The sequence below is a fragment of the Pectinophora gossypiella genome, chromosome 2 (genome assembly GCF_024362695.1).
Source record: "Pectinophora gossypiella chromosome 2, ilPecGoss1.1, whole genome shotgun sequence".
In the NCBI taxonomy this organism is placed as follows: domain Eukaryota; kingdom Metazoa; phylum Arthropoda; class Insecta; order Lepidoptera; family Gelechiidae; genus Pectinophora; species Pectinophora gossypiella.
The window spans coordinates 1,362,183-1,387,437 of NC_065405.1; the positions used below are offsets into that span (position 1 = coordinate 1,362,183).

A 25,255-nucleotide genomic window follows, 5' to 3' on the forward strand; every position below is an offset into this window, starting at 1 on the left:
CATTAAATTGTCATTGTAATTTACAATTGTAAGTTTTATTAAACAGGCCTCTGGAGGTTAAAATGGACACAACGAAGCAATTCATCTAAGAAAGCAATATTGAAATTTGACATTTGATTGCATTGCGCACTTAGTTTCATATGCGCAAATATCAGATTGCAATATTGCTTTTTTAGATGAATTGCTGCAATGTGGCCTTTTTAACCCCCCCCTGTTATTTAAGCCCTACATCCCAGGGGATAAAAGGATTAGAAGAAGAAGAAGAAGAGATGATGTTCCTTTACTTATGGCTCTTCTTCTAACGTGTGGGTTGTGAGGTGGATTACCAACCTCATCAAGCCTGGTGTCAGGGTTACTATTAAGCCACCAAAGGCCCCTGACATGGCTCATGTAACGGCTACGTACTTACATTAGTAAGTAGTAACCGGAACCAACGGTTTAACGTGCCTTCCGAAGCACGGATCTTACTTTCGCACAATCAGGTGATCAGCCTGTAATGTCCTAACCAAACTAGAGATCACAAAGTGATTTTTGTGATATGTCACCACCGGGATTCGAACCCGGGACCTCCGGATCGTGAGCCCAACGCTCAAACCACGGAGGCCATTATGTCTGTTATGTATGGCTCTGATACATACATACATAAACTCAGTCCTAATTCCCACCGGGGTAAGCAGAGACTATAGAGTATGGCCTATGATATATGGACTATGGCTCTGATACGTTTCTTTAAAGGAAGTTTACACCTATACAGGGTGTTAGTGACATCGTAACGAAAACTTCGAGGGATGATTCAGACCATGATTCTAAGTTGATATCAAATGGAATTTTCCGTCGCCGAAGTATGGAACTGAAAATAATAAAAAAAATGAATTTTCTGTACTTGTTATCAACTCAGAATCATGGTGTGAATGGTGTGAATCATCCCCCTCAGTATTCGTTACGATGTCACTAACACCCATACATACTTGTATGGCTACCTTTACGTACTTGTACGGGGTGTAAGTGACATCGTAACAGTTACTGTGGGGGATGATTCTGCTCATTATTCTGAATTAATATCACGTGGAATTTTCCATCGTAAAGATATAAAATTGAAAATAATAACATAACATAACATAACAAATACTTTATTGCACAAACAGGAAAAACAAAATACAAAACAAAAGAGAAATAGAATTAGTACAATAGGCGGCCTTATTGCTAAGTAGCAATCTCTTCCAGGCAACCTTTAAGTATAGGAGATATTGAATATTATGTAATATAGCGGGATAGTGCAGCATAGGAATACTTGTACATATAAAAATAAATACACTTTCGACTACATAAACTACATAATAATACACATAATTATAATTGTTATAATAAATAAATATCACTACTAAACACAAAAAAAACATGAATGAACGACGGAAAATTCCACTTGATATTAACTCAGAATCATGGTCTAAATCAGCCCTTCAGTATTCGTTACGACGTCACTAACTCCCTGTATATTGTAGAGATACATCTAATTCCATCTTATTTATATCCAACAGAGAATTAATCTCGGAACATCCCCCTAACAAATCGCATAACTCGTACAACACAAGTGTATTAAGCGATCCGTTCTCAAGTTGCGTATCGTCGGCAAGTATTGCGCCGTATTACCGGCTAATCCGACTATTTCCACTCAATGTGAACTCATCCGGACTGAAGAGTCATACAGTAGCAACATATTTCGTGTAAGGGTGGTGTTTCACTGAGCTTCAAAAATAACCTTTATGTTTCGTAGCGACCAGCCCCATGTTGGGCGCCAAAATTACTTTGCATATCGACGGGGATAAAGCAAATACTTCTCTTACATTTTTAGGAAAATCGACTTTTAGATGTAGATCGATGCAAAATTTAATTTTACGTTGTCTGGAAAGATCTTATTTGTACACAGCCTCCGTGGTCTAGTGGATAGAGCGTTAGGCTCACGATCTGGGGGTCCGGGTTCGATTCCCGATGGGGACATTGTCGAAACCACTTTGTGAGACTGTCCTTTGTTTGGTAAGGATTTTTCAGGCTTGAATCACCTGATTGTCCGAAAAAGTAAAATGATTCCGTGTTTCGGAGGGCACGTTAAGCCGTTGGTCCCGGCTATTAGCTGTAAAAACACCTCCACCAACCCGCATTGGAGCAGCGTGGTGGAATATGCTCCATACCCCCTCCGGTTGATTGAGGGGAGGCCTGTGCCCAGCAGTGGGACGTATATAGGCTGTTTATGTTATGTTATGTAGAAATACCTCTTAAAATAAAGATTTTATAAATATAACTAGTCCCTTTTCGGGCGACAATAAGACTAATGCATTTATTTGAATGTTGGTATTGCAGGAATAACAATTTAAATGGTGATTGTTAATCCGCAAATAAATAACTACTAGGTACTGTTTTAAGGTTTGTTTTAAATAAGTGGAATGCGCCACATTTTGAAAAAGATCAGGTAACATCAAGTAACCCAACTAGCTGACCAACTAGTTGGGTCCACCACATCACTCCCCCCTCCCCCCAAACCGTAAAATAATAATATTCTTAATAATCTCCTAATCTTTTTTATCTTGGTAATATTCTTATTGGCAAAAATAATCATGCGGTTGCGTGATCGATGCCACTTTAAATTTAAAAACAAAATATGACTATGTTTCTGCCTTTCTGTTTCTATTTCCACAATATTTTATATTTCCATAATATCTAAAAGTAGCATCGCATGCCAAAGACACTGGCATAAGATTAATCGCGGTCATCGACCCGTGATAACAGGGGTTGCAATATAGAATGCAACTTGAGAAAATTGTGCGACGTAATCAAGCTCCATATTGAGACTTGTTCAGACTTGTTTATTAACTTTGTTTGAGGAGTTTTACGGCTCAACTGTTTTATGCTACTGCTAAGTGAATATTGGTAATAAGGGATAGTAAGTAAATTAAAACTTAAAGGGAGCTGTTGTAAATTAATACAAATAACAATCAAGTTAAGGTAAATAGTTTTATTTTATTTTATGAATGTGGAGGAAGCAAGAGAAGTGTGTCAGGATCAAAGCAAATGGAATTCTATAGTCTCTGCTTATCCCGGTGAGAAATAGGTGAGTTTATGTATGTATGTATTTTAACTAATTTTGTAAGCGATCGTAAAATAATGCATAAGGAGAAGGAACGTTAAAAAGAAGCATTCTCATAATAAAAAATGAAAATAAACTAAAAACTTTAAGGGCACGACGGAAAGCCATGGTAGCCCAGTTCGTAGAACGCTCGCCTCTCACTTAGACGTCGCAGGTTCGAATCTAGCGCAGGCCTATTATTGTTGAATTTGTTTTCGAATTCATGTTTGGATCATAAATGATTATCACGAGCTCAGCGGTGAAGGAAAACATTGTGAGGAAACGCGCATTCCCGAGAAATGCGTTGTCGGAGGTATGTGACCTAATCTGTATTGGACTGGTTTTCCCTTCGAGGTCAGATAGGCAGTCGCTTCTGTAAAAAACCGTACCCGTCAAAAACTTCAGGTTAGGTAAGCGGACTCTGTGAAAAACGGGATAATGCTAAGGAGATGAATATGAAGGGAGAGACGGAAAATTCCACTTGATATCAACTCAGAATCAAGGTCTGAATCCTCATTTCATTACGGTGTCACTGACACCCTGTATGTATTCTGTGGTACCTATTATGACAAGCTCGGTGGCTGCACTTGCACTGTGCATAATTCACAAACTAATTTCAAGTTGCCGCTAACTTTTGAATACTGCAGTAACTCGCACCGGACGAATACGATTTATGACCCCACGCGTGTACCCCGTAACTTCCTTTATTAGTTTTGAACGATTTTAGGTACTTTTATTAAGCCGCCAAACGCCCCTGACATGACTCATGTAACGACTACTTACTTACATCAGTAAGTAGTAGCCGGAACCAACGGCTTAACGTGCGTTCCGAAGCACGGATCATCTTACTTTCGGACAATTAGTTGATCAGCCTGTAATGTCCTAACCAAACTACACAAAGTGATTTTTGTGATATGTCCCCACCGGGTATATAGGTATACATTACAAGTTATTTAATAACTAGAGAAACACATTTAATACCATTTTTATCATTTAGGTAATCATTAATCTTATTATAAGCTTTTTACTTTATGTATAAAGTAAGTGTCACATGAGCTTTAAATTTATTTTCTGCAAATTCAAAATACTGTCTGTTATTTTATTGTACATAATTTTTTTTTTTTATTTTTTTTTTTTTTAAGGTTGGCTCTAAATGTGATTTAATCCAGGATGTTTGACCCGTAAGGCCCGAATTTGCAAACATAATAGTTTAAAAAAATACGGTCGAATTGAGAACCTCCTCCTTTTTTGAAGTCGGTAAAAATGGGGTATAGTCGAGAGTTTATGTTATGTTGTTAATGTCTAATAAAACTGGGCGGACACAATCTATTAGTCAGAGATATCCAGTATCCCCGGGACGACGCTATTCCGGGACCCGGAATAATACGGAACATTACTCCTGTGGTTCCGGAATTTTCCCAACTTTTCTACTAAACCCGGGATTTGGGATATTAATGGTCCACTTGGGACCACGTGTCTTCATTACCATCTTTGCTGGTGTAAGTAACATTTCGCACGTGCAATGGTAACCAAAGTTTAACGTATAAAGTTTTTAAACTAAACAGTCTTAATCAGGAAGAATGCTTTCCAACTAGTCAAATCAGTTACTTTTTAAAAAGTACACTGTGACGTCATAGAAAAACGTGAAATAGAAAAACAGAAAATGTTTTTCGTAGATTTATCTTTATTATCAAAATTCTGTTTAATCAGAATAAAAATATTGTATCTACGAATTTTGTTTCTTTACGAAAAATAAACATTTACTTATTTTTTTTTATACAATACAATACAATACAAATACACTTTATTGCACCAAAATAAAAAGAAATAATTACAAAAAGTCTCTTAATTAAGTACATGGCAAATGGCGGCCTTATCGCTTAAAGCGATTTCTTCCAGGCAACCATAAGGTGAGAAAAAATGTAAAAAAATAATAATTGAAAGATTGCGGGTACAAACTATAAGTACAACTTATCAGCAAATAAATATTTTTGAATTTGAATTTTTTGAGTTCGGGTACTTGGTTCAAAAGTCAAATCTGCGAGAAACTTTTTTATTATAAATTATTACTTAAAATAATTACTAACGCCTGTAATCCTTAAGGGGGAAGCAAAGTAGGTATCTGCTCCGCCAATTTTTATAAACACACCTAAGATGACTATGGCATTACTTTAATCTCAAAATCGAACCTTCAGTATTTAGATTGTAACGTCATATTCAATAAAATACTACCACCCTTTTATTTGACAGATTTTGAAGTCGGTTTAATTCTTGTCTGCATGTAGCTAGTCTCGTAATCCGCAGTAATCCGATTACTAGTGATGACATTGTCCCGTGGACTGTCGGGCGCACAAGTTTTCAGATATCGTTCGAGGTAGGGTGCGTTTCAGAAATTAACATCGAATACATAAAGGCGATCGGTTGACATTGAGAGCTATGCCGGAAGCATAGAATAGAAGAAATAAGCAGTGTCGTATGCTTGCCTATCTTCAATAAAAAAGCCATTCATACATAATTGCTTCACGTATTAAGTACATACATATAAATTTTTATATTGTTATATTTCTGCTTTATTGAAAGGAAACCTTTCAAGGTGGGGGATGATGTTCGAGCCACTTGTGCTGTCCTTTATATTTCTGCTAATACGCCTAGCTACCCAAGGGAAACACCAAAAAGACTTTATAAATTAAAAACAAATAATTAAAAACTTTTTGCTTGAGTGTGTGAACCCTGACGGTTAGTGACGTTTCTGTTCTTCTTCTTGTTTTCTGCCTGCTTATATATATTACGTTTTTATTCTTGCAAACATCATTGTGAATAATAATAAATAGACTGCTGTGATTGCGTGTGCTGTCAACAAAAACCAGGCCTGGTTAAAAGAGTGAAGAAGCTGATCACGTAAGTGTTTCCCTTATTCTTTGAGCTGGGCTATTTTCAGGGTATGGAGACAGCGCAAGTGGTTAGGATTCTTCCTTTCCACCTTTTTTCTTTTTTTGCATGAATGTGTATCAAACACATAAGATGGTCCTATATATGCACATACATATATATGCGCGTCCGCGTGCGTTACCTTGCGAGATTCGTGTATACGCGTGCCGTGTCGTTGCGTGTCGTGTCGTGACTCGTGACTCTCGCAAGGTAAGAAAGAGTGTCATAATATAGATAAGTTCCAGGTTCTTAAATCAAATTTCTTATTTATAATGAAATAAAAATCAAATCAAATATTAATATTATACCCCTTATTGCACAGAAATTAATTTTATCAATCAGACATAACACATTAATACAGTACAATTTGGGCGACCTTATTGTTCTGGAGCAATTTCTTCCACGCAACCACTACTAGGAAACAAACATTTACTACACTTGAATACGGGTGAAAGTAAACTAAAGGCATGGGTTCTCATCGCGAACATTAGGAAACATTGTTCAAAAAAATTTCAATAGATGACGCTAATAGTACCGATTTGTAATTAAAGTTTCTTTAAAAGCCAATAATCGATAAATAGGCACTAAAATTATGTTTTATAATTTAAAAGTTATACTCCAACCAAAAGTTAATCAAAGATATTGGCATTTAATGGAGATTTTTATATTTTTAAATTTAGTGGTTACTCTAGCGGATTTACGTCGGAACTACGTCGAGTATGGAGCTTGTTGAGGGGTTGAACGTTCTCGTTTTTATAAACGCCATCTATAATTATGTGTAAGAAGCTCGCTTAAAGTTGCGCCATCTATCGTTAATTATTGCAACATCGATCTAGCTTTGCCACAGATAATAAAATATTACGTTTTTAAAAGTTTGTGTTTATTTGCAAAATACATTTTATTGAATTAATTAAATGTTTAGTTGTAATTCTCATAAATTATGGGAGATACAATATCAAATTTAAAAAAAAAATATAACCACCTATAAAATATCATTTAAAACTAAATTTGAGAACAAAAAAAACGCAACTTTCAAATAACGTAGGTAGGTTAGTAACCTACCTATGTTTGAAAATGTTTGTTTTCGTTTGAATTACGAGTCGAACGCGCCTTCTACGTTTTGTGTATTGTGGTTTACAAACTGACCCTGGACTGAAATCGGACTTTGATTTGGCTTCATGAAACCTGCTTTCACGTACGTTTGATAGAATCAATGACAATCAAAACTGGAATAAAATAAAAAGAAATACCTAATTAACATGGTGGGAAAGTTATTGGGGCTATTATTTTATTCTGGGTCCCATGGTTAACTTATTCGCCAAAAAAATTTTTTTTTATTTATGCTATTGTTTGTTAATATTTCTTACTATTATAACAATAATAATATTTAAATCACATTTTACAGGACTTTGCAGCGATGTTTACCAATTATTTTTCACTTATTTTTATATTTATACTAGGGAGGGTGCAGAAAAACAACAACTGTGTTACTTTGTTACATTATGTAGTTTTATTATTGGGAACGTTCACATTACAATCAAACCTTTTTTTTTTTAAATTAAGATAAAAGATTTTTGAACTTATATTATTAAATAACGAAACATTTCAGTCTAATACATCTTTTCATGGTTAGGTTTACCACTTCGTTACCTAATTTTGATTTTATGAGATAAACTTTTTTAATAAAATAGAAAACAATAGCAGTTCAAGCATTTTATTTATGGAGGCCATTTATATATTAAAAATAATCAAAAAAAGTCAAAAATTTTAAAACATACTTAGGTAGTTTTAGCTATAATTCTGAAAATGTCTCCATAAAAATGGGGGACAAAAAAGTAACGCAGTAGTTTAGTAAGTAACATAATGGTAAACTTTCCGCATCTATGGTGTTTAACTTACTGAAAACAATTAAAAACAGAATACAATTAAATTGAAACCATAACAAATTAAACAAAACTCTCTTAGAATAAAATAAAATCAAAACTTCTCAAAAAAACATTATTAAACATACATTAGTTTCTGTCTGAGTCTCTCTCCAGTCTTATTTTTCAAATATATTTAATGGGACATCAAATTCATTCAATACGTTTTCAGCAAATGGAATTCTATAGTCTCTGCTTACCCCGGTGGGAAATAGGCATGAGTTTATATATGTATGTATGTCATCATCGTCATCAGCCTTACGACGCCCACTGCTGGGCATAGGCCTCCCCCAAGGATCTCCACGACGATCGGTCCTGCGCTGCCCGCATCCAGCGGCTTCCCGCGACCTTCACCAAATCGTTGGTCTACTTTGTAGCGGGCCTATACTGAGCGTCGTCCGACACGTGGTCGCCATTCTAGAACCTTTCCGCCGCAGCGGCCATCGGTTCTCTTCGCTATGTGTCCTGCCCACTGCCACTTCAGCTTTGCAATTCGCCGAGCTATGTCGGTGACTTTAGTTCTCCTGCAGATCTCCTCATTTCTGATTTGATCGAGCAGGGAAATACCGAGCATAGCTCTCTCCATTGCCCGCTGAGCGACACCGAGCCTCCTCACGGGATCCATAGTAAGCGGCCACGTCTCACTGCCGTAGGTCATCACTGGCAACACGCACTGGTCAAAGACTTTCCTCTTGAGACACTGAGGTATTTTGAACGAGAAGATATTCGCAGCTTCCCGAACGCTGCCCATCCGTGTTGGATCCGACGAGAGATCTCTTTCTCGAAGTTGGACTTACCTAACTGGATTATTTGTCCTAGGTAAATGTACTGGTCTACAACTTCGAGTGTAACGTTCCCAACCTGAACTGGAGTGGGTGCGACATGGTCGTTGGACACAAATGTTCGTGCTAAGACCCACTCGTTGGGATGCGTTACTGAGATGCTCGAGCATGGTGTTCTGGTCTTCCAGGGTCTCAGCCATTAGGACTATATCATCGGCAAATCGAAGGTGCGTCAGGTACTCCAATCTCAATCTCCCTCAGGATTTCGGGAGTCGACGAAATGACTGCCGTCCTCAGTTTTCAGTCTCGTTAGTTGACTTTGCCCAATAGACAGATTTTTGCGAACACCTTGGAGCCCTTGTTCCGCTCTATAGCCACTTTAATACGTGTAGTATTAAATTGGCGAAGGTCGCTCGTCAAAGACTTCGAGATCGGTCTATTAAGTTGTCTATAATGTAAGACATCCGCTGAGTCCTGCAGCCTCATTTCGTGTCTCTTATCCATGAGTTCGAGTGTGTGTGCGAGAGTTTCTGCGTTTTGGTACGGCGGGTTCTAAAGTGTTTAGAACCTACCGTACGGACAGCATCCACCATCAGGTCGTTTATATCGTCCACTTCTGCGCAGTTATCAAGGTACTCAAAGCGGTTTTGAAGCTCGAGCTGAAAGTGCTCGGGTTTTTGGATCTGGGCTGGCGCCGGTCGGAGCGTGGATTTTATCACTCGCGATCTTTCTAGCTTGATATTGATATTCAATGTGCCTCTTACCATGCGGTGATCACTTCCCGTCTTAACGGCATTGATCACAGAGACATCATTGAATATGTGCTTTTTTGTCGACATGATAAAATCGATCTCGTTTTTATAATTTCCACTGGGACTTATCCAGGTCCATTTGCGGGTGCGGGCTTTCTGAAGAAGGAGTTCATCATATAGAGGTTATCCTTCTCCATAAAGTCCGCCAGCATCCGGCCTCTGGTGTTCCGGACCCCAAATCCAAATTGCCCCACTCTCAGCTCGTTACCGCAACGCTTCCCCAACTGTGCATTAAAGTCCCCTATCATAATCGTGTAGTGGCTTTTATGGCTATGCATGGCTTTAGAAATCTCCTCATACATAGTCTCCACTTCGTCATCGTGGTGTCCCGAGGTCGGAGCGTATGCCTGGATAACAGTCAGCGAATATCGAGATGATATTCTGAGTATCAGGCACGCTACCCTGCTCGAAACACTACCGATGGTCAACACGTTGTTGACTAGGGACTTGTGGACCATAAACTCGACACTCTGTAACGAAATAATTATAAATTAAATTATTAAAACCAATAAATTTGTAAATATTGAGCAAAAACTTTGAGTATTTCCACTGCGTTACGATTGCTACAACTACGTTACATTTCGCAGTAACGCAGTGCATCGGTAACTCAGTTGTAGAAACCACGTGTATTCTAAAATAGCACTCATATGGTAATTCATTTTATAAAACAGACCGTGTACAATAAATATTTGCTCCTTTTTTTTAAGATATAACGTAAAAGATTATTCAATATTCAAAAAACTCACCTATCACAGCGGTCACTCAGCGGTCTCCCAATTAATACACGCACCTATCCCGCCGGCGTCCTCGCGACTGACTCGGCGAATTTCAAAGCCACGCACTCCCCCCGCGCCCCAATAATATTTGATTATATGTTATACGACTTTTGGCGCAAATGCATACAAAATTCTATTTTTAAGACTCAGTTTCGTATGGTAACATAGTGTTCGTAATTTTTCGGTTTGCCGCGGGGACACAATAAATATTTTGGAATAATTAAAAACTGATAAAGGAAAATAATATTTATTATTGTTAAAGTAAAGATTAAATTACGTGTTATTACCGCAAATATTACATTTTAATAGCGTCTTGAAGAGTTTTTATGTAATGTATGTTTATATGGAGTAAATATATGAGAGGGACAGTGGAATTTTGTAGGGAAACAACTGCGTTACTCAAAAGTACAACTTAGTTACCGTGTTTTTGGTTAAATTCAAATAATTTTGATAAAAACGTGGAACATAAAAGCACGAGTATAACATCAGAAATGTACCAATAGTGTAATTATTTAAAAAATAATTGTTTGCTTTAATAAAAATCGTGTTTGAACGTGAGAGACACGTTATGGGACCCAAAATAAAATAATAGCCCATTGCCACTCCCCCTACTTGCTAGACTATTATTTTGGTACCTACTACTAATTATTAAATTAACTTTTGTACAATTGGGTAATTTAGCATGGCATATAGATATACTAATCAAACTTGAAAATCATAATTAGTGATTTTTAACATATTCTTACTGGGAACTCAGGGCCTCCAGATTCTGAACCAATTGCTATAACTACTAAAGCACTGGAATAGTCAAAAACTTGTAAAGTACCTACTATATACCAATACTGTATGCGATGGATTTATATTTCCAAGTGAACTGTGGAATAAAAGGGACAAAAGTTAAAAAAAGTCAATCAAGTACATAATTATTGCTGAATTTTGGACTGTTTTATTGAACATTTTATAGACCAGGGCGGTTAAAATAGCCACATCGAAGCAATTCATCTAAGAAAGCAATATTGCAGTTTCACATTTGTGCATATAAAAGTAAGTGTGCGATGCAAACAAATGTCAAATAGCAATATTGCTTTCTTAGATGAATTGCTTTGATGTAGCCATTTTGGCCCCCCAGATATCTACTTACACATTTACTTTTAATTTAAGATGAAAATAAATAAAAATAAAACATTAATTTATTTCTTCTTATACAGTCTTAATAGATACCTAAGATAAACTACTATCTACCAAACCTACAGTTTTGTACCAATTTCACACATCGGGACTGTGTACAGAAGCCAGGAACCCAAATGAGGTATACCTAGTATCTTGGTCTCGCTCACACCTGACCACCTTTCAGCAGGTAACAATCTATACATACATTATGTATAGGTAGGTACCTACAAGAACTTAATAAGACATGTCAAAAGTTGCTGTTTTAGTAGATTCTGCCTCTGTGTATTATTGATTAGAACATTAGGCTTATGATCTGGAGGTCCGGGTACTGTTTCTGATATTATCAAAATTACTTTGTGAGATTATTCATCACAAATCAAATATTTTTAATGATCACAAACAGTTAGAACATACAAAAATTTATGCAACATACCTACTACAGTACACATGGGAGGCCTGTTTAAGCAATTTCTTCCAGGGAACCACTACCATGATCCAACCATTAATCTTTGTTTAGTTATGACATTGCGGACTAAGTCACTTAATTGTCCGAAAAAGTAAGAGTAAGCTTTGCTTCAGAAATTATATAGTTGGTCCGGGCTACCACCAAAACGATTACCTCCTGTTATTTGAGGGTAGAGACGATCCAGCAGTGGAACATCTATAGGCTATTTATGTTTTATTGAAAATTATATTCTTTTCTTGTAGGTAATATGAACATTGCCCACTTGCCTGCAGAAAATTTGCGGTCAAGGTATTTATGCATTGACCATTTCAATATCAAGTATGTAAGAAATGAGACTGGTCATAGAAAAAGACTCCAGAGAAGTGCAGTTCCAGAACCATATCAGACTCAAGACGTTCAAAATCGCTCAAGCACTTCCTCACCAGGTAAGCACAATTAATTTGTCAAGTTATTACCTACAATTGGGTAGGTAGGTACTTACCTACCACTGAATTAATACAAATACAATCAAATTTTTATTGTAGGTTAGGTACCTACCTATTGCTTGAATATCTACATAATATTGGGTTTTAGTATAGTGATAGTGAGTTATTACCTACATGAATGATACCTACCGACCTTGAGTTTTTTTGAAATGTTAGGTACCTAGCTAATTACAACTTACCTACTACTTAGATGTAGACAAGTTAATGTAGGTACCTACCTACCTAGTTAAATGTTTAAAGTAGGGGATAGGTTGTTTGTATGAAGTGTCCGGGCTGTGATGATAGATAGGTTCGATAGGTGCCTATAGACGTCTCGATTCCGAACCATTTTCAGGAACTAAACTATAATAAAGCCGTATTAACATAAATTGTAGGGTTTAAAATAATTAAAGACGTAAAATATTACTTTATTGTACCTATACCAAGATACCTACCTACTATCTATAATACCTACTTAATACCTTAATGACAAATTGACAGCCTCCGTGGTCTAGTGGTTAGAGCGATAGGCTCAAGATCTGGAGGTCCGGGTTCGATTCCCGATGGGGACATTGTCGAAATCACTTTGTGAGACTGTCCTTTGTTTGGTAAGGACTTTTCAGGCTTGAATCACCTGATTGTCCGAAAAAGTAAGATGATTCCGTGCTTCGGAAGGCACGTTAAGCCGTTGGTCCCGGCTATTAGCCGTAAAAACACCTCCACCAACCCGCAGTGGAGCAACGTGGTGGAATATGCTCCATACCCCCTCCGGTTGATTGAGGGGAGGCCTGTGCCCAGCAGTGGGACGTATATAAGCAGTTTATAATACCTTAATAGGTAAGTATCTACCTAGGTAAGTTAGGTAGCTATAGGTAGAAAAGTAGCTTTTCGCTTTCAACTTTACGCAGACGGCGATTGTCGTAGATGGGTAGGTAATGTAACCTACCATAACGTAACCAGTTGTTTAAGCCTGAAGGGGTAACAAACATACAGGCAGATTTACCTACATACCTAGGTACCTACTACGCATCGCATCGCATCGTACGTACCTATCATTTGCGTTTGCGCGACTCAGCCAGTAGGTAGGTACCTGCCTACCTACTTACCTACAATCGTAATAACACGTGACCTCGCGCAACGCAACAAGCTAGAATGGATCTTATCTTTATAATGACATAAAGTCTATAGTTGCTCGACACACGGAATTGAGACGTAGTTGTTTACAATCTTGTACAAAACAGTGCACCGCGCTTACAGGGCTTATAGGTATATATTATAGCGGTTATTCGTCCCCGTATTTACCTACTTAGATTTTTGTTCTTATTATTCCGTTTCTGTTACTTTTATTTTTGATTTTTGCTGGTATTATGAGTAGTTGTTGATTTAACACAGTATTGACAACATGATTGATAATACGATAGATAGTTTTATCATAAACACAGCTGACTCGGACTCTTCCGACGAATCATCTTTGTCTAGTACAGACGACAGCGATTAAAATTCGAACTTTATGATAATTTATTCAAATATAAATGTTTTGAACCTCTGAAACTTTGTTTACATTCTATATCTCGTCTGGTTGCCTTTAACACGTCAGTAATCTAATCATTATTTTTATTTATTTTATTTTAAGTTATATCTGTCATTATAATTAAAATCAATTTATTCAAACAAAAACAAAACAAACACACCCTATAAATAAAACACCTCCTCCAATGCGTCACATCGAGGCAAGGTGCCCAACAGGCTGGCAGCATTACCCCTCTGAATCGCCAGGCTAATTCTCTGACAGAAATAACTACCAGCCCTAGCATCCCCCGAAGCCCCGATAAGACGCATTGAGAGATCTGTCATTATTATTTTTTTATTCTATCTGTCATTATAATAATATAAAACAAAGCTCCCACGCCATTCGCTCGTCTGTTTGTTGGCGGCTATCTCAAAAGAAAAAAAATAATAATGACAGATATAACTTAAAATAAAGTTAGATGTGTTTACAGGAATTAGCACCAATGTCATGACTTACAAGAAGTGTTACATATTTTTTTCTTTGAGCTTCTATATTTGCAACTTTTTACCACGCACTTCGCATGTTGCCAGTTCGGCGCCTAATCGCGCACCGCGGAGAAATACTGTCACGTCGCTATATTAACAGTAACTTTGCGTCCCACTTTTTGAGCGTTGATGTTCAATCTATGTCCGAAAAAAATCAAGACTAGTGGGAGCTTTCATCGAAAAAGCTGCCTAATGGTTTTGAGATATAACAAAACAATGTATTGTGGTTTTTTATAAGTACCTACCTATGTCTATCTTTTAGGAATCACTTATCATACACATTTTAATATTTATAAAATGGCTACGTTAATACGTTAGTTACCTACCTACTTTAATGAATGTTATAATTGCCCTTTTCTTCCTTTATGTTAGGTATTGTTATCTCCAACAACTTTGCTTTACATTCATCTTTTGGGGCCTTTGGCGACTCAATCATAACCCTGACACTAGGGTTGATGAGGCTGGTATTCCACCCACGATAAGAAGATAAGATTCACGACATTATTTAATACATACTATTTTTCGTTTTAGGTTCATCAGGTACTTTTAAAGTACTGACACCGAAAAAGGTGTACAAAAATAAACGGCTTCGCGACTGCGAACTTGAAGAGCTCGTGGAGCCGCCAGCAGTAGCATACCAGTGCAACACGCCGAAGAGAAGACGGTTGTCAATTACTGAAGACACGCCAAAATGCAAAGTGTTAAAAAAGAAATTAGTATTGTATCTAACAATAACAAAATGTAATACCTTTTGAATTAAAGAAGTAGTTTAATTGAATATTTATTGTATTTTCATTCTAGTCATTAAAAAAAAATCCAACTTCATTAAATTTGTTAATTTTAATAATCAAGTAGGTATCTTAATTATAATATACTAATACTACTTTTATACAAATTGTAATGAACAATTAATTATTTATAGTTACTTTAAATGATATCTATCTATGTAATGGAAAGGGGATAGTAAAATAAAAAAGACACATTTCTATTGTTTAGTTATTTATTCAAAACCATACACAAACTCAGTTGAATCAGAAAAGCTGGATCAGTGTTTTTCCCAGGAAAACCTAGGTAACTATTTGGTACTCAACTAAAACTCATTTAAACAGGCACATTATTGCCAGATTCACATTCGGCTGTTTGCACATCCTTTCCTTTACTACTTGGGCCACATTATCTTTCCACTTATTTTATATTATCTTGACTCAACCAGGGTACTCGCTATATTATGTTACCTACAAATGAAAATATAATAAGTAGTTATTAAAAGAGCACATTAATTTTGATCGGCAATGATATTCAGAACAAAACATTTCTACCACCCATTAGGTATTATAGGCATTAGTTTATCTATGTATCACAGATAATATAATAACATAACATAAGCAAGATCTTGCATCCCATTGAGGTAGTCAAAGTAACATTCATCACAAGATGAACTAAGCACACGCACCTCACGAGCTTTCCGTTAGGCTAACGATAGGCGGTATCGCTACCTATAATGGTCAGGCCAACTGTGCTAGATGTGAACTGTTTAAATTAAATTAATGCAAGTCCGGTACCAGGGTTTGAACCGGGTTCATCGTTTGAGATGCAAACAAGTCTACCATTATGACCTATTTTATATTAGAGTAATAGTGACTATATAATAATAGTAGGTATATTGCAATGTATGACAAAACTTGTGTGCCAAATCTCTGCTCTGTCCGCCCTGAGAAGGAGAGTAAGTGTGAGTTAATACTCTCATATACCAATGAGTAGTAATAGTAGGCTCTATTTTTTACATTTAGACACATGGATGACCTATTACGCATGTAATCCGAGGAGTTTGAAATTTATCTACTTTATTGAACATTTAGATATTCGGGCTCAAAGAAATGGGTTAATGGGATAATAATTTAAGCATACATACCTGGCATAGTGCGATTCTCATTTATGCAGAACAGAAGTCAGGATTAAGTTTTCACTATAATACCTACAACTCCAAAGAAAATATTTTTCTTTGAAAAGTAGTGTGGCTTTCATGAGGTAGACTTGTATCATATTCATCACTTGGTCATGGTCAGAAAATTGTTGATATGTGGTTCCAATAGCCTTTGCATGTCATTCTTCATAATGGTTATCATCGTCTTTAGAGATCTGAAATAAATTACAGGCTTAAATTCACAACACGCTCACTGCCTAACTAGACTTATTTAACTTTTTTTCAACAAACAGTATATTATGATTTGTACCATAGATAGGTGACAGCTACACAAAAAAGTATCTACTACATACATACTTATACTCACGCCTGTAATCCCGATTAGGCTGGGCAGAGCCACGAGTAAGCAGAGACCAATTTGGAAGCACTTTATACAAAGTCCTCAGGTGCTTAACCGGTGGTCCAATGTAATGTTTCATCATGCTAGAAAAGACTTGTCTTTCATAAAGGTTCTCCTCAGTCGGGTTTACGACACGCCCGGGATGATAAGGGACGATTGCGTTCTAGGTAGGACCTTAGCCATGTTTTTAATTATCTTCCAGTTTTAGTAACTAATTAGATACTTACAGGAGTTGGAGATATATTTTTGCCAATACAAAATGAAGACGTAATCAATAAACCCCACCAAACAAAGACCTTGTATTCTTTGCCCACCAAACATCAGATATAATCGTATGTCAACTAACAACTGTCACCTTGACAATGTCACAGATCATTGTCACAGATTATAATACTAACATGTCAACGTTGAGAAAAAAAAATCCGTTTGCGCCATCTATTATCTTAATTTTACTCTAACTCTAAGTAAATATATTGTGCTTGCAATAACTTGCACTCAGTAAGCTGAAATTTCACTAGATGTCGCTCGATTCGTTCGATCCCATCAATAAATGACCACTAGATGCCGCTAAAAAAGGGGCGTTTTAGCGGCATCTAGTGGTCATTTATTAGAACTAAAAATAGCCCGAAGAATTGCCCGAGTTAGAACGGCACAGTTTCGTTGTATGACGTGAGGCATCTGTACGTTAGTATTATATGATCTGTGCTAAAGGTAATATAATCTTTGTACCGGTTTTTAAATATTCCTTGGTTGGGGCCTTTGGCGGCTCAATAATAACCCTGACACCAGGGTTGATGAGGTTGGTAATCCACCTCACACACAACCCACACGATAGAAGAAGAATATTCAGTTTTGGACCCTGTCACGTGCATTATCATCCTAGCGTATCCCGTTTTCACAGGGTCCGCTCACCTAACCTGAAGATTTGATTTACAGGTATTTTACCTTCTGTGACCTCCCGTGTTTGACCTTACAACCCGTGAAGGGAAAACCAGCCCAACACAGGTCTCACCTCCAAAACGATTTTTTGACGTGACTTATTGTAATTCAATTCAATTCAATATTCTTTATTTGTATACTATGATGGTGTACAAGTTTGTAAGTTACATACATGAGTTTCACATCATAGACCCTTTCGGGCACAACAAAATAGAAGTTTGTAGATTTGCCGGAAACCTCCAAAACGCGTTTCGCGTGTGTAGTACTAAATGAACACTTTCCTCGGCGACTGTACCCATGGCTCGGATTCGTGTTCATTTCGGATGAGTTATAATACTTCGCACTACGCGGATTGTACCGGATCAGACGGCTCGTTACCGCGCCATGCCATATCCATATTTTTCTGACTTTGTTTACTCATGGTGCACTCCCATATCAAACCCTAATATTTCCGAAATATTTAATAATATCGACAGCCTCTGTGGTCTAGTGGTTAAAAGTAAGTAGTAGTAAGTTTTGGTACAATAAAGTGTATTTCTATTGTATTGTAAAACGATAGGCTCACGATCTACAGGTTTCGGTTCGATTCCCGATGGGTACATTTTTGAAACCACTTTGTTTGACTTTTGTTTCTGTAATGTCATTATATTACAGTCTTAAATCACGTGATTGTTCGAAAAAGTAAGATGGTTCCGTGCTTGGGAAAACACATTAAGCCGTTGGTGCTGCTATTAGCCGTAAAAAACACCTCCACCAACCCGCAGTGGAGCAGCGTGGTGGAGTATGCTCCATACCCCCTTCGGTTGATTGAGGGGTGGCCTGTGCCCAGCAGTAGGATGTATTTATATATACAAAATATTAGATATATATGTTTTGGGTAAGAAATTGTGGTCTCAATTATTACCCGGATTGAAATGAATTTAAAACAAACGAGGCTTTTTGAAGAAATTGTATTTCTTAATGTAATCTTCTTCAGAAGAAGAAGATACTTAATGTAATTTTTCAAAAAGGCGTTTACCTGATTATTCTGATTTCTGATATAATTTTGCAACCATTATCTTAAAACCGTGCTTGTTGATCGTAAATAACTACGCTACTACTGCTATTTAGCTACGATGTAGCAGAAAGCTTTTCGTAGGTAGCTGTTACGCGCCGGTTCGTAGCAACGGATTTGTTGAGTACTTGACTATTAGGTATATTTTATTCTATAAGGGAGTAAGTAAAAAGTTTATTTTTCATATGGACACAAAATTGTTGATACAATAAAAACCCTACATATAAACAATTCCTCATTTATCTGTGGGAGTGGGGTTCGCATAAGATACTATGTATTAAAATAAATTTGACTTATAACTAAGAGATCTTTTGTATGAGATGTTTAAATAAAGATTTACAGAATTTATTTCTGTTTCATTCCTGTCGTATGTAGATAGGCAGCACGTTGTACAGTCATGAGCAATATAATGTACCCAGTTTAGGAGTCTGCCGCACTTACATATTTGACATTTAGTGAGACTTACAGTTCAATTTTTCAAAAAAAATAATGTGACATGGTACCAAAGTGTATACATATTAATGCTCGTGACCGTACAGATACGGTACTCGTACTATATTTATTTATCTACCTACCCTGTATGGACCTGTGGGCGTGAGTCGTGCCTATCTTCTTCTTATCGTGTGGATTGTGAGGTAAAAAACCAGCCATCAACCCTGGTGTCAGAGTTATGATTGAGCCGCCAAAGGCCCCTGATATGGCTCATGTAACGATTACTCAATCAGTAAATAGTAACCGTGACCAACGGTTTAACGTGCCTTCCGATGCACGGATCATCTAACTTTCGGACAATCAGGTGATCAGCCTGTAATGTCCTAACCAAATTAGAGTTCACAAACCAAAACTAAAGATTACAAAGTGATTTTTGTGATATTGGGGACAGATCTGTGGGATTCGAACCCGGGGCCTCCGGATCGTGAGTCCAACGTTCAACCACTAGACCACAGAGGCCGTTCATTCTGTCTATCTGTATTTCTATTCTTTATAGTCTTCTTCTCTTGTGCGGGTCGGGTGGTCAATAACCGACATCAACATCATATTGTTATTTATCCGAAGATCTTTGTTTCATTTTCTCTTCAGAAACCTTTATAAATAGACAATAAGTAGCAAAACCACCTAGACTTCCAAGAAATATCGCCCACAGTCGGAAAATTACCTTCATATTTATACAGTAAATATGTTTTGATTGGGAAAATACCTACCTACCTACGCGGACAGAAATTCTTAGAAAACGTCCTAAACTAGCTTTATAATAGAATAAATGTTCTATGTATTACTATAATAATAAAAAATAATAATAATAATAAAGTTTATTTAGGTAAAATCTACGACACACATATACATTTACAACATTAAAATATACACACATTAACATTAATAATACTATCTGTAATAATAAATGTTTCTTTCTTTCTTTCTTTCTATCTGTTTGTCACTATCATCGCAGTTCGTGTAGCATTCCCCATGCTACTTTTTTAAGGAAAGATAGGGCAGTGGTTTCCCTCTTGCCTTCCGCCACACAGTACTCTATCTGACGCGAGTGGGATGGCGCCCAGAACAGTCTATTTCAAAGCCGTACTAGGACTCCTGTTCTCCGCCTGTGAATAGTACTGACAGTTACTGCTGCTCTTATCAGGTTCTAGGTTACAGTCCCTGTGACTTGCACCTTCCGTCCTGAATTGCCGTATCGATGGCTCCTATCTCCGCCTCGGAAACCGTTAAGGTCTTCACCTGTATCCCTGTGCAAGTGTCAGTATACAAAACAACAAACTTAATAATTACTAAAAGTGCAACTTCTTTGTTTTTTTTTTGATGTGACTTATTGTACAATTGCTGAAGATGGCATTAACTATTTGGACTGACAAATGGGTAGCGCTGAGGGTGAACCTGGTTCTTTTCGTTACTTACTACATCTTGCGATGGATGTATCTCTGACTACCCGAATTGGGATAAAGTCGTGAACTTATGTTTATGTTACAAAATAAACTTTTATTAATTTTGAATATCACGTCTTCTTTTTGTTGCTTCTACAATTAACGGGCGTTAATCGACATGACGCGGCCAAATGGTGCTTTAACGCCAATCCATCATCCTTTTACAGCAAAAGCTATTCAAATTGCAAACTACCTAAGTGCCTGCTAATCAAAAACAACAGATTTCGTGAATAGAATAATAGGTTGTTGCGTACCAAGAGAAATGGGTACGGAAACTCAAATACTTAATTTAAAAAATAAGTTATCCTGCTTACGCATAATGTATGTTTCTTCTGTCTGTTCTGTTGTGTACAAATATGTATTAAATAAATAAGAAATATTTTATTACGACCATGATCGATAAAATGTGGTGTTATAAATAAGTATTGGCTTCGATATCTGCACACATATCCTAATTGTATTATAAGTCATACCTCTCAGATTGACAACGGTTAAATTTGTGTCTGACAAAAAAACCGAGATCTCATTGTTTATGAATGGTTACTACTTACTGATGTAAGTGAGTAATCGTTACATGAGCCATGTCAGGGGCCTTTGGCGGCTCAATAATAACCCTGACACCAGGGTTGATGAGACTGTTAATCCACCTCGCAACCCACACGATAGAAGAAGATAACAATGCCCATAATATAATCTTTTTGCTGAATTTTTCAACTTATATATTGTTTTAAGTTTACGCGGTTATTATCATAATTAAAACACATAATAACGGGTTCTAAAGACTCATATCCCTGCTTTAAACGCGGTAAGAACCCGTTATTATGTATTTTTTCAATTTAGCTTATTTATTCGTGTTCTAGCGATTTTAGCAAAAAGAATATAAAATGTATTACGATACTTACTTACCTAATAAGGTTCAAGTCAAATATTTCTGACAAGAATTATGCTCCATTAGTTATTTATATTCGTAATAAATAATGTAATATTTGTATTAGTACTTTATTAAATATCACAATCATTACAAATCGTCCTCAATATCTCAGTGTATATCAAGTGTTTACAGGCAATATCCACTGCGAGCGTGACTCGGCATAACGTTCTGGTTTCACGCCGTATTCTATTAAACGAAGCGCATTGTTTGTTTCCCTAACGGATTTAGCTTATTTATTATTATTTGGTGTAAACAATTCAGTTTAGGTTCCGATATGAGGGAAATTCCAGGCTACGTTCCTTAAAAACAATGTACTTAAGAAAGAAAGAAAGAAAGAAAATATTTATTTCCATATTGGACGCCACATTTACAAACTTACATTACAGGAAATAAAAAAAATAGAACAAAAAAAAACAAAGACAAGAAGACAAATAATACAGATATTAAATACACAATGAAGGCGCCTAAAATAAAAAAAGGATCTCCCTCAGCATAATGCCGTGACACGTGCTTAGCACGGGCCGCGGCGCTGGTATTATGGGAGACCTATCGAACGTGAGCCACGGACACACCAAACTCAATTACGTACCTACTTATATACAGTAAAGAAAACATACTATGATACTTACATAGATTATAATGCATTACATGTAGATGGGGGATGTAGATGGCGCTGTACAGATTTTACTTCGTTTAATCTTCTAATTTCATGGATAACAGTTATATGCATCTTTTATATTTTCTCTTTGTTTTTGGGATGACCGTTTTTATTACACCTAGGCACAATTACATCTTCCACCCATTATTATTCTGATCAAAATAAAGAGAAGCAATATAGGTAGCAACATAATTCTATACATAATGTGATGCAAATATCAAGCAACAATTATCTAAATATATAAAAGGAGAAACTGACTGACTGACATATCAACGCACAGCCTAAACGGCTAAACGTAGGGACTTGAAATTTGGAAAGGACGTAGCTTAGGTACCGTAGAGGTGCACTAAGAAAGGAATTCCCTGAATTCCCACGGAAACGGGAATTAGCGGGAAAATCCTTTTGTATGAAAAATCTAAACTGCTTAAGTTAGACGCTTGAAATTTGGTACCTTAGTTAACTTAAAGCTTAGTTGCAACAGGATATTGCAAAATTCCCACGGAAACGGGAGTTAGCGGGAAAAATAAATTGTATGAAAAAATCTAAACTGCATAAGTTAGATGCTTGAAATTTGATGTGCACTCCCACACATACAAAGATCTCTCTTTTAAAACACGCCATGCGGACGAAGTCGCGGGCAAAAGCTAGTTTTTTCATAATATATGCTTCTGCCATTACATTGTATTTTAGAATATAAGTACTCGAGTAATAAGAAAATAGGTATTTATCACTTTCAAGCTGAAAAACGCCATCTATATTGCTTTTGGTGAACGTAGCGTAGTCCCTTATTCCTATAGTTTCTCAAACAATAAACGATTTTGATCAAACCAGTTTCAAATGTGCGATTGTCATTTGATAAAGCAGACAGGGAACAAACAGGTACGAAAATAACCAGCTCCGCGTCCGGTTATTAAAGTTGCACATCCGGTCCGGTCCGGATGTCGTTCCGCCGGACGGACGATCTCCTGCACTCGGGGTAGCAATTGAACACTATTTTTGAAATGTCTGGTTGCTGCTAATTGGTAAAAAGCTACGCAATTGTACCTTTACTTGTACCCTGTTAAAAATAGCGTGACTGACAGACTGACAGCCGTCAGAACAGCACATTTTCCCGAGTGTCTCTTCCAATGAGGTTAACCAATAGCATAGAAAAAGAAATACGTATAGAACGGCAACGAAGAAAAATATGTACACCGCCATCTATATTGTTTAAGAGAAACGAAGCTTGTGGAAAGTCCCATATTGAAAATATGCTGTTATCTTGTAATTTTGTTGTCACTAGCAGAAGTTATTTTTGCTGAATCACCATATTTAACTATTATAATCCGCATTGCAAATCTTGATCGTGCGTGATTCATAAAAATGAATCCCTAATTTTGTCAAAATGGCGCACGATTAGGATTGTGAGACAACACACAGCACACCCTGAACACTACACACAAAAAAATCATTTTTACCGTGTGACGCATTATACAGTAAGTGTGAGCGAGACAGACAGTCTGCGTGCGCTCTCCCTTAGCCTTATCGACTTACGCCAATTTAGACTAAAGTAAAACTCAGAGGGGGTGAGGTAAATCTAGCTCGGCGTCCGATACGTAATGGCGCGGGGCAGAGAGTGACCGTTCTATACGCAGTATTGTTCTTTATTCTATGCCTATAGGTGCCTATACCTTTTTAATTATTTATCATAGTTTTTGTTTTGTTTTTAATGAAAGTATTTTTGTTTGCCTGCAGGTATGGTGGTGAACGGATTCGTGAACGTGGTAATCACAACCATTGAGAAGCGGTTTGGACTGAGGTCCATGCAGACAGGAGTAATTGCGGGCGGGTGAGTTCTGCTACATTTTTTTTAATTTTCTTTTTTTTTATAATTTTCTTTCAATGTACCATTTCTTTATTTTTTTATTTTCTTATGTATATTTGTACGCCTGCATGCAGGCCGAACACATCACAACATTGTTATTTAAATTTTAATTATTTTACCACCTTTATTGTATCTACGTATGTGTTCTCGCAAATAAATTGATTTGATTTGATTTGATTCTTTTTATTTTTCTCGGGTGAACTTTACCCTCCTCGCAATCTGGTACGTTCCGAAAGATTTTGCTTTTTCTGTGTTTATTGCTGTCTGTTCAGTTTTGGTCCCACGCTGGGCGCCACATGTCGCAAGTTTAGAGGTACAGATGATCTTGGTGGTTACTTAACCTGAAAATTTGACAGGTCCAATTTTTTACAGAAGTGACTGCCTGACTGACCTTCCAATCCGCGAAGAGAAAGCTAGCCCAATATAGGTTAGGTCACATTGGTTATTTCACACCCGCGAAACGCAATTCTCGGGATTGTGGGTTTCTTCATGATGTTTTCCTTCACCGCTGAGCACTTGATAATCATTTTATGATCCAAACGCGAATTCGAAAATTATTCGTTTAGTCTTTTTTCGGTGCTGCTGGGAATCGAATCTCCGACCTCACAGCGACCTTAAACAACTTTTTCTTTTCAGATACGACATGGCGTCCTTCGCTTGTCTGGCCCCAGTGACGTATCTCGGTGGGCGCAGCGGTGCCAGCAAGCCGCGCTGGCTGGGCTGGGGGGTCCTCCTCATGGGGTTAGGGTCCCTACTATTCGCGCTGCCACACTTCATGGTGGCCCCCTACAGGATAGCCGGCGATGAACCGGATGACCTGTGCTCTGTTAATCGGACTATGGTAAGTTGCTTCTTCTGCTTCTATTTGGGTTGTGAGGTGGATTACCAACCCCATCAAGCCTAGTGTCAACATTACTATTGAGCCGCCAAAGGCCCCTGACATGGCTCATGTAACGACTACTTACTTACATCAGTAAGTAGTAATCGGGACCAACAGCTTAACGTGCCTTCCGAAGCACGGATTATCTTACTTTCGGACAATCAGGTGTACAGCC

The 25,255-nt window shown here is 37.2% G+C and overlaps 1 protein-coding gene and 1 long non-coding RNA gene across 2 annotated transcripts in view; one reads left to right on the forward strand and one right to left on the reverse strand.

Annotated features, from left to right (window-relative positions):
• Positions 1-25,255, forward strand: part of LOC126374203 (solute carrier organic anion transporter family member 4A1) — a 93,789-nt gene that overhangs the window by 44,056 nt on the left and 24,478 nt on the right. The window contains exons 4-5 of the mRNA XM_050020711.1: positions 24,071-24,164; positions 24,837-25,041. Coding sequence (XP_049876668.1) covers positions 24,071-24,164; positions 24,837-25,041 — 299 coding nt within the window. The remainder of the gene's footprint in view (positions 1-24,070; positions 24,165-24,836; positions 25,042-25,255) is intronic.
• On the reverse strand, positions 15,542-17,366 carry LOC126374226 (uncharacterized). The gene is made up of 3 exons (XR_007567412.1): positions 17,048-17,366; positions 16,409-16,635; positions 15,542-15,731 (listed from the first exon to the last, which is right to left on the reverse strand). It is a non-coding gene; the product is annotated as an uncharacterized LOC126374226 (long non-coding RNA).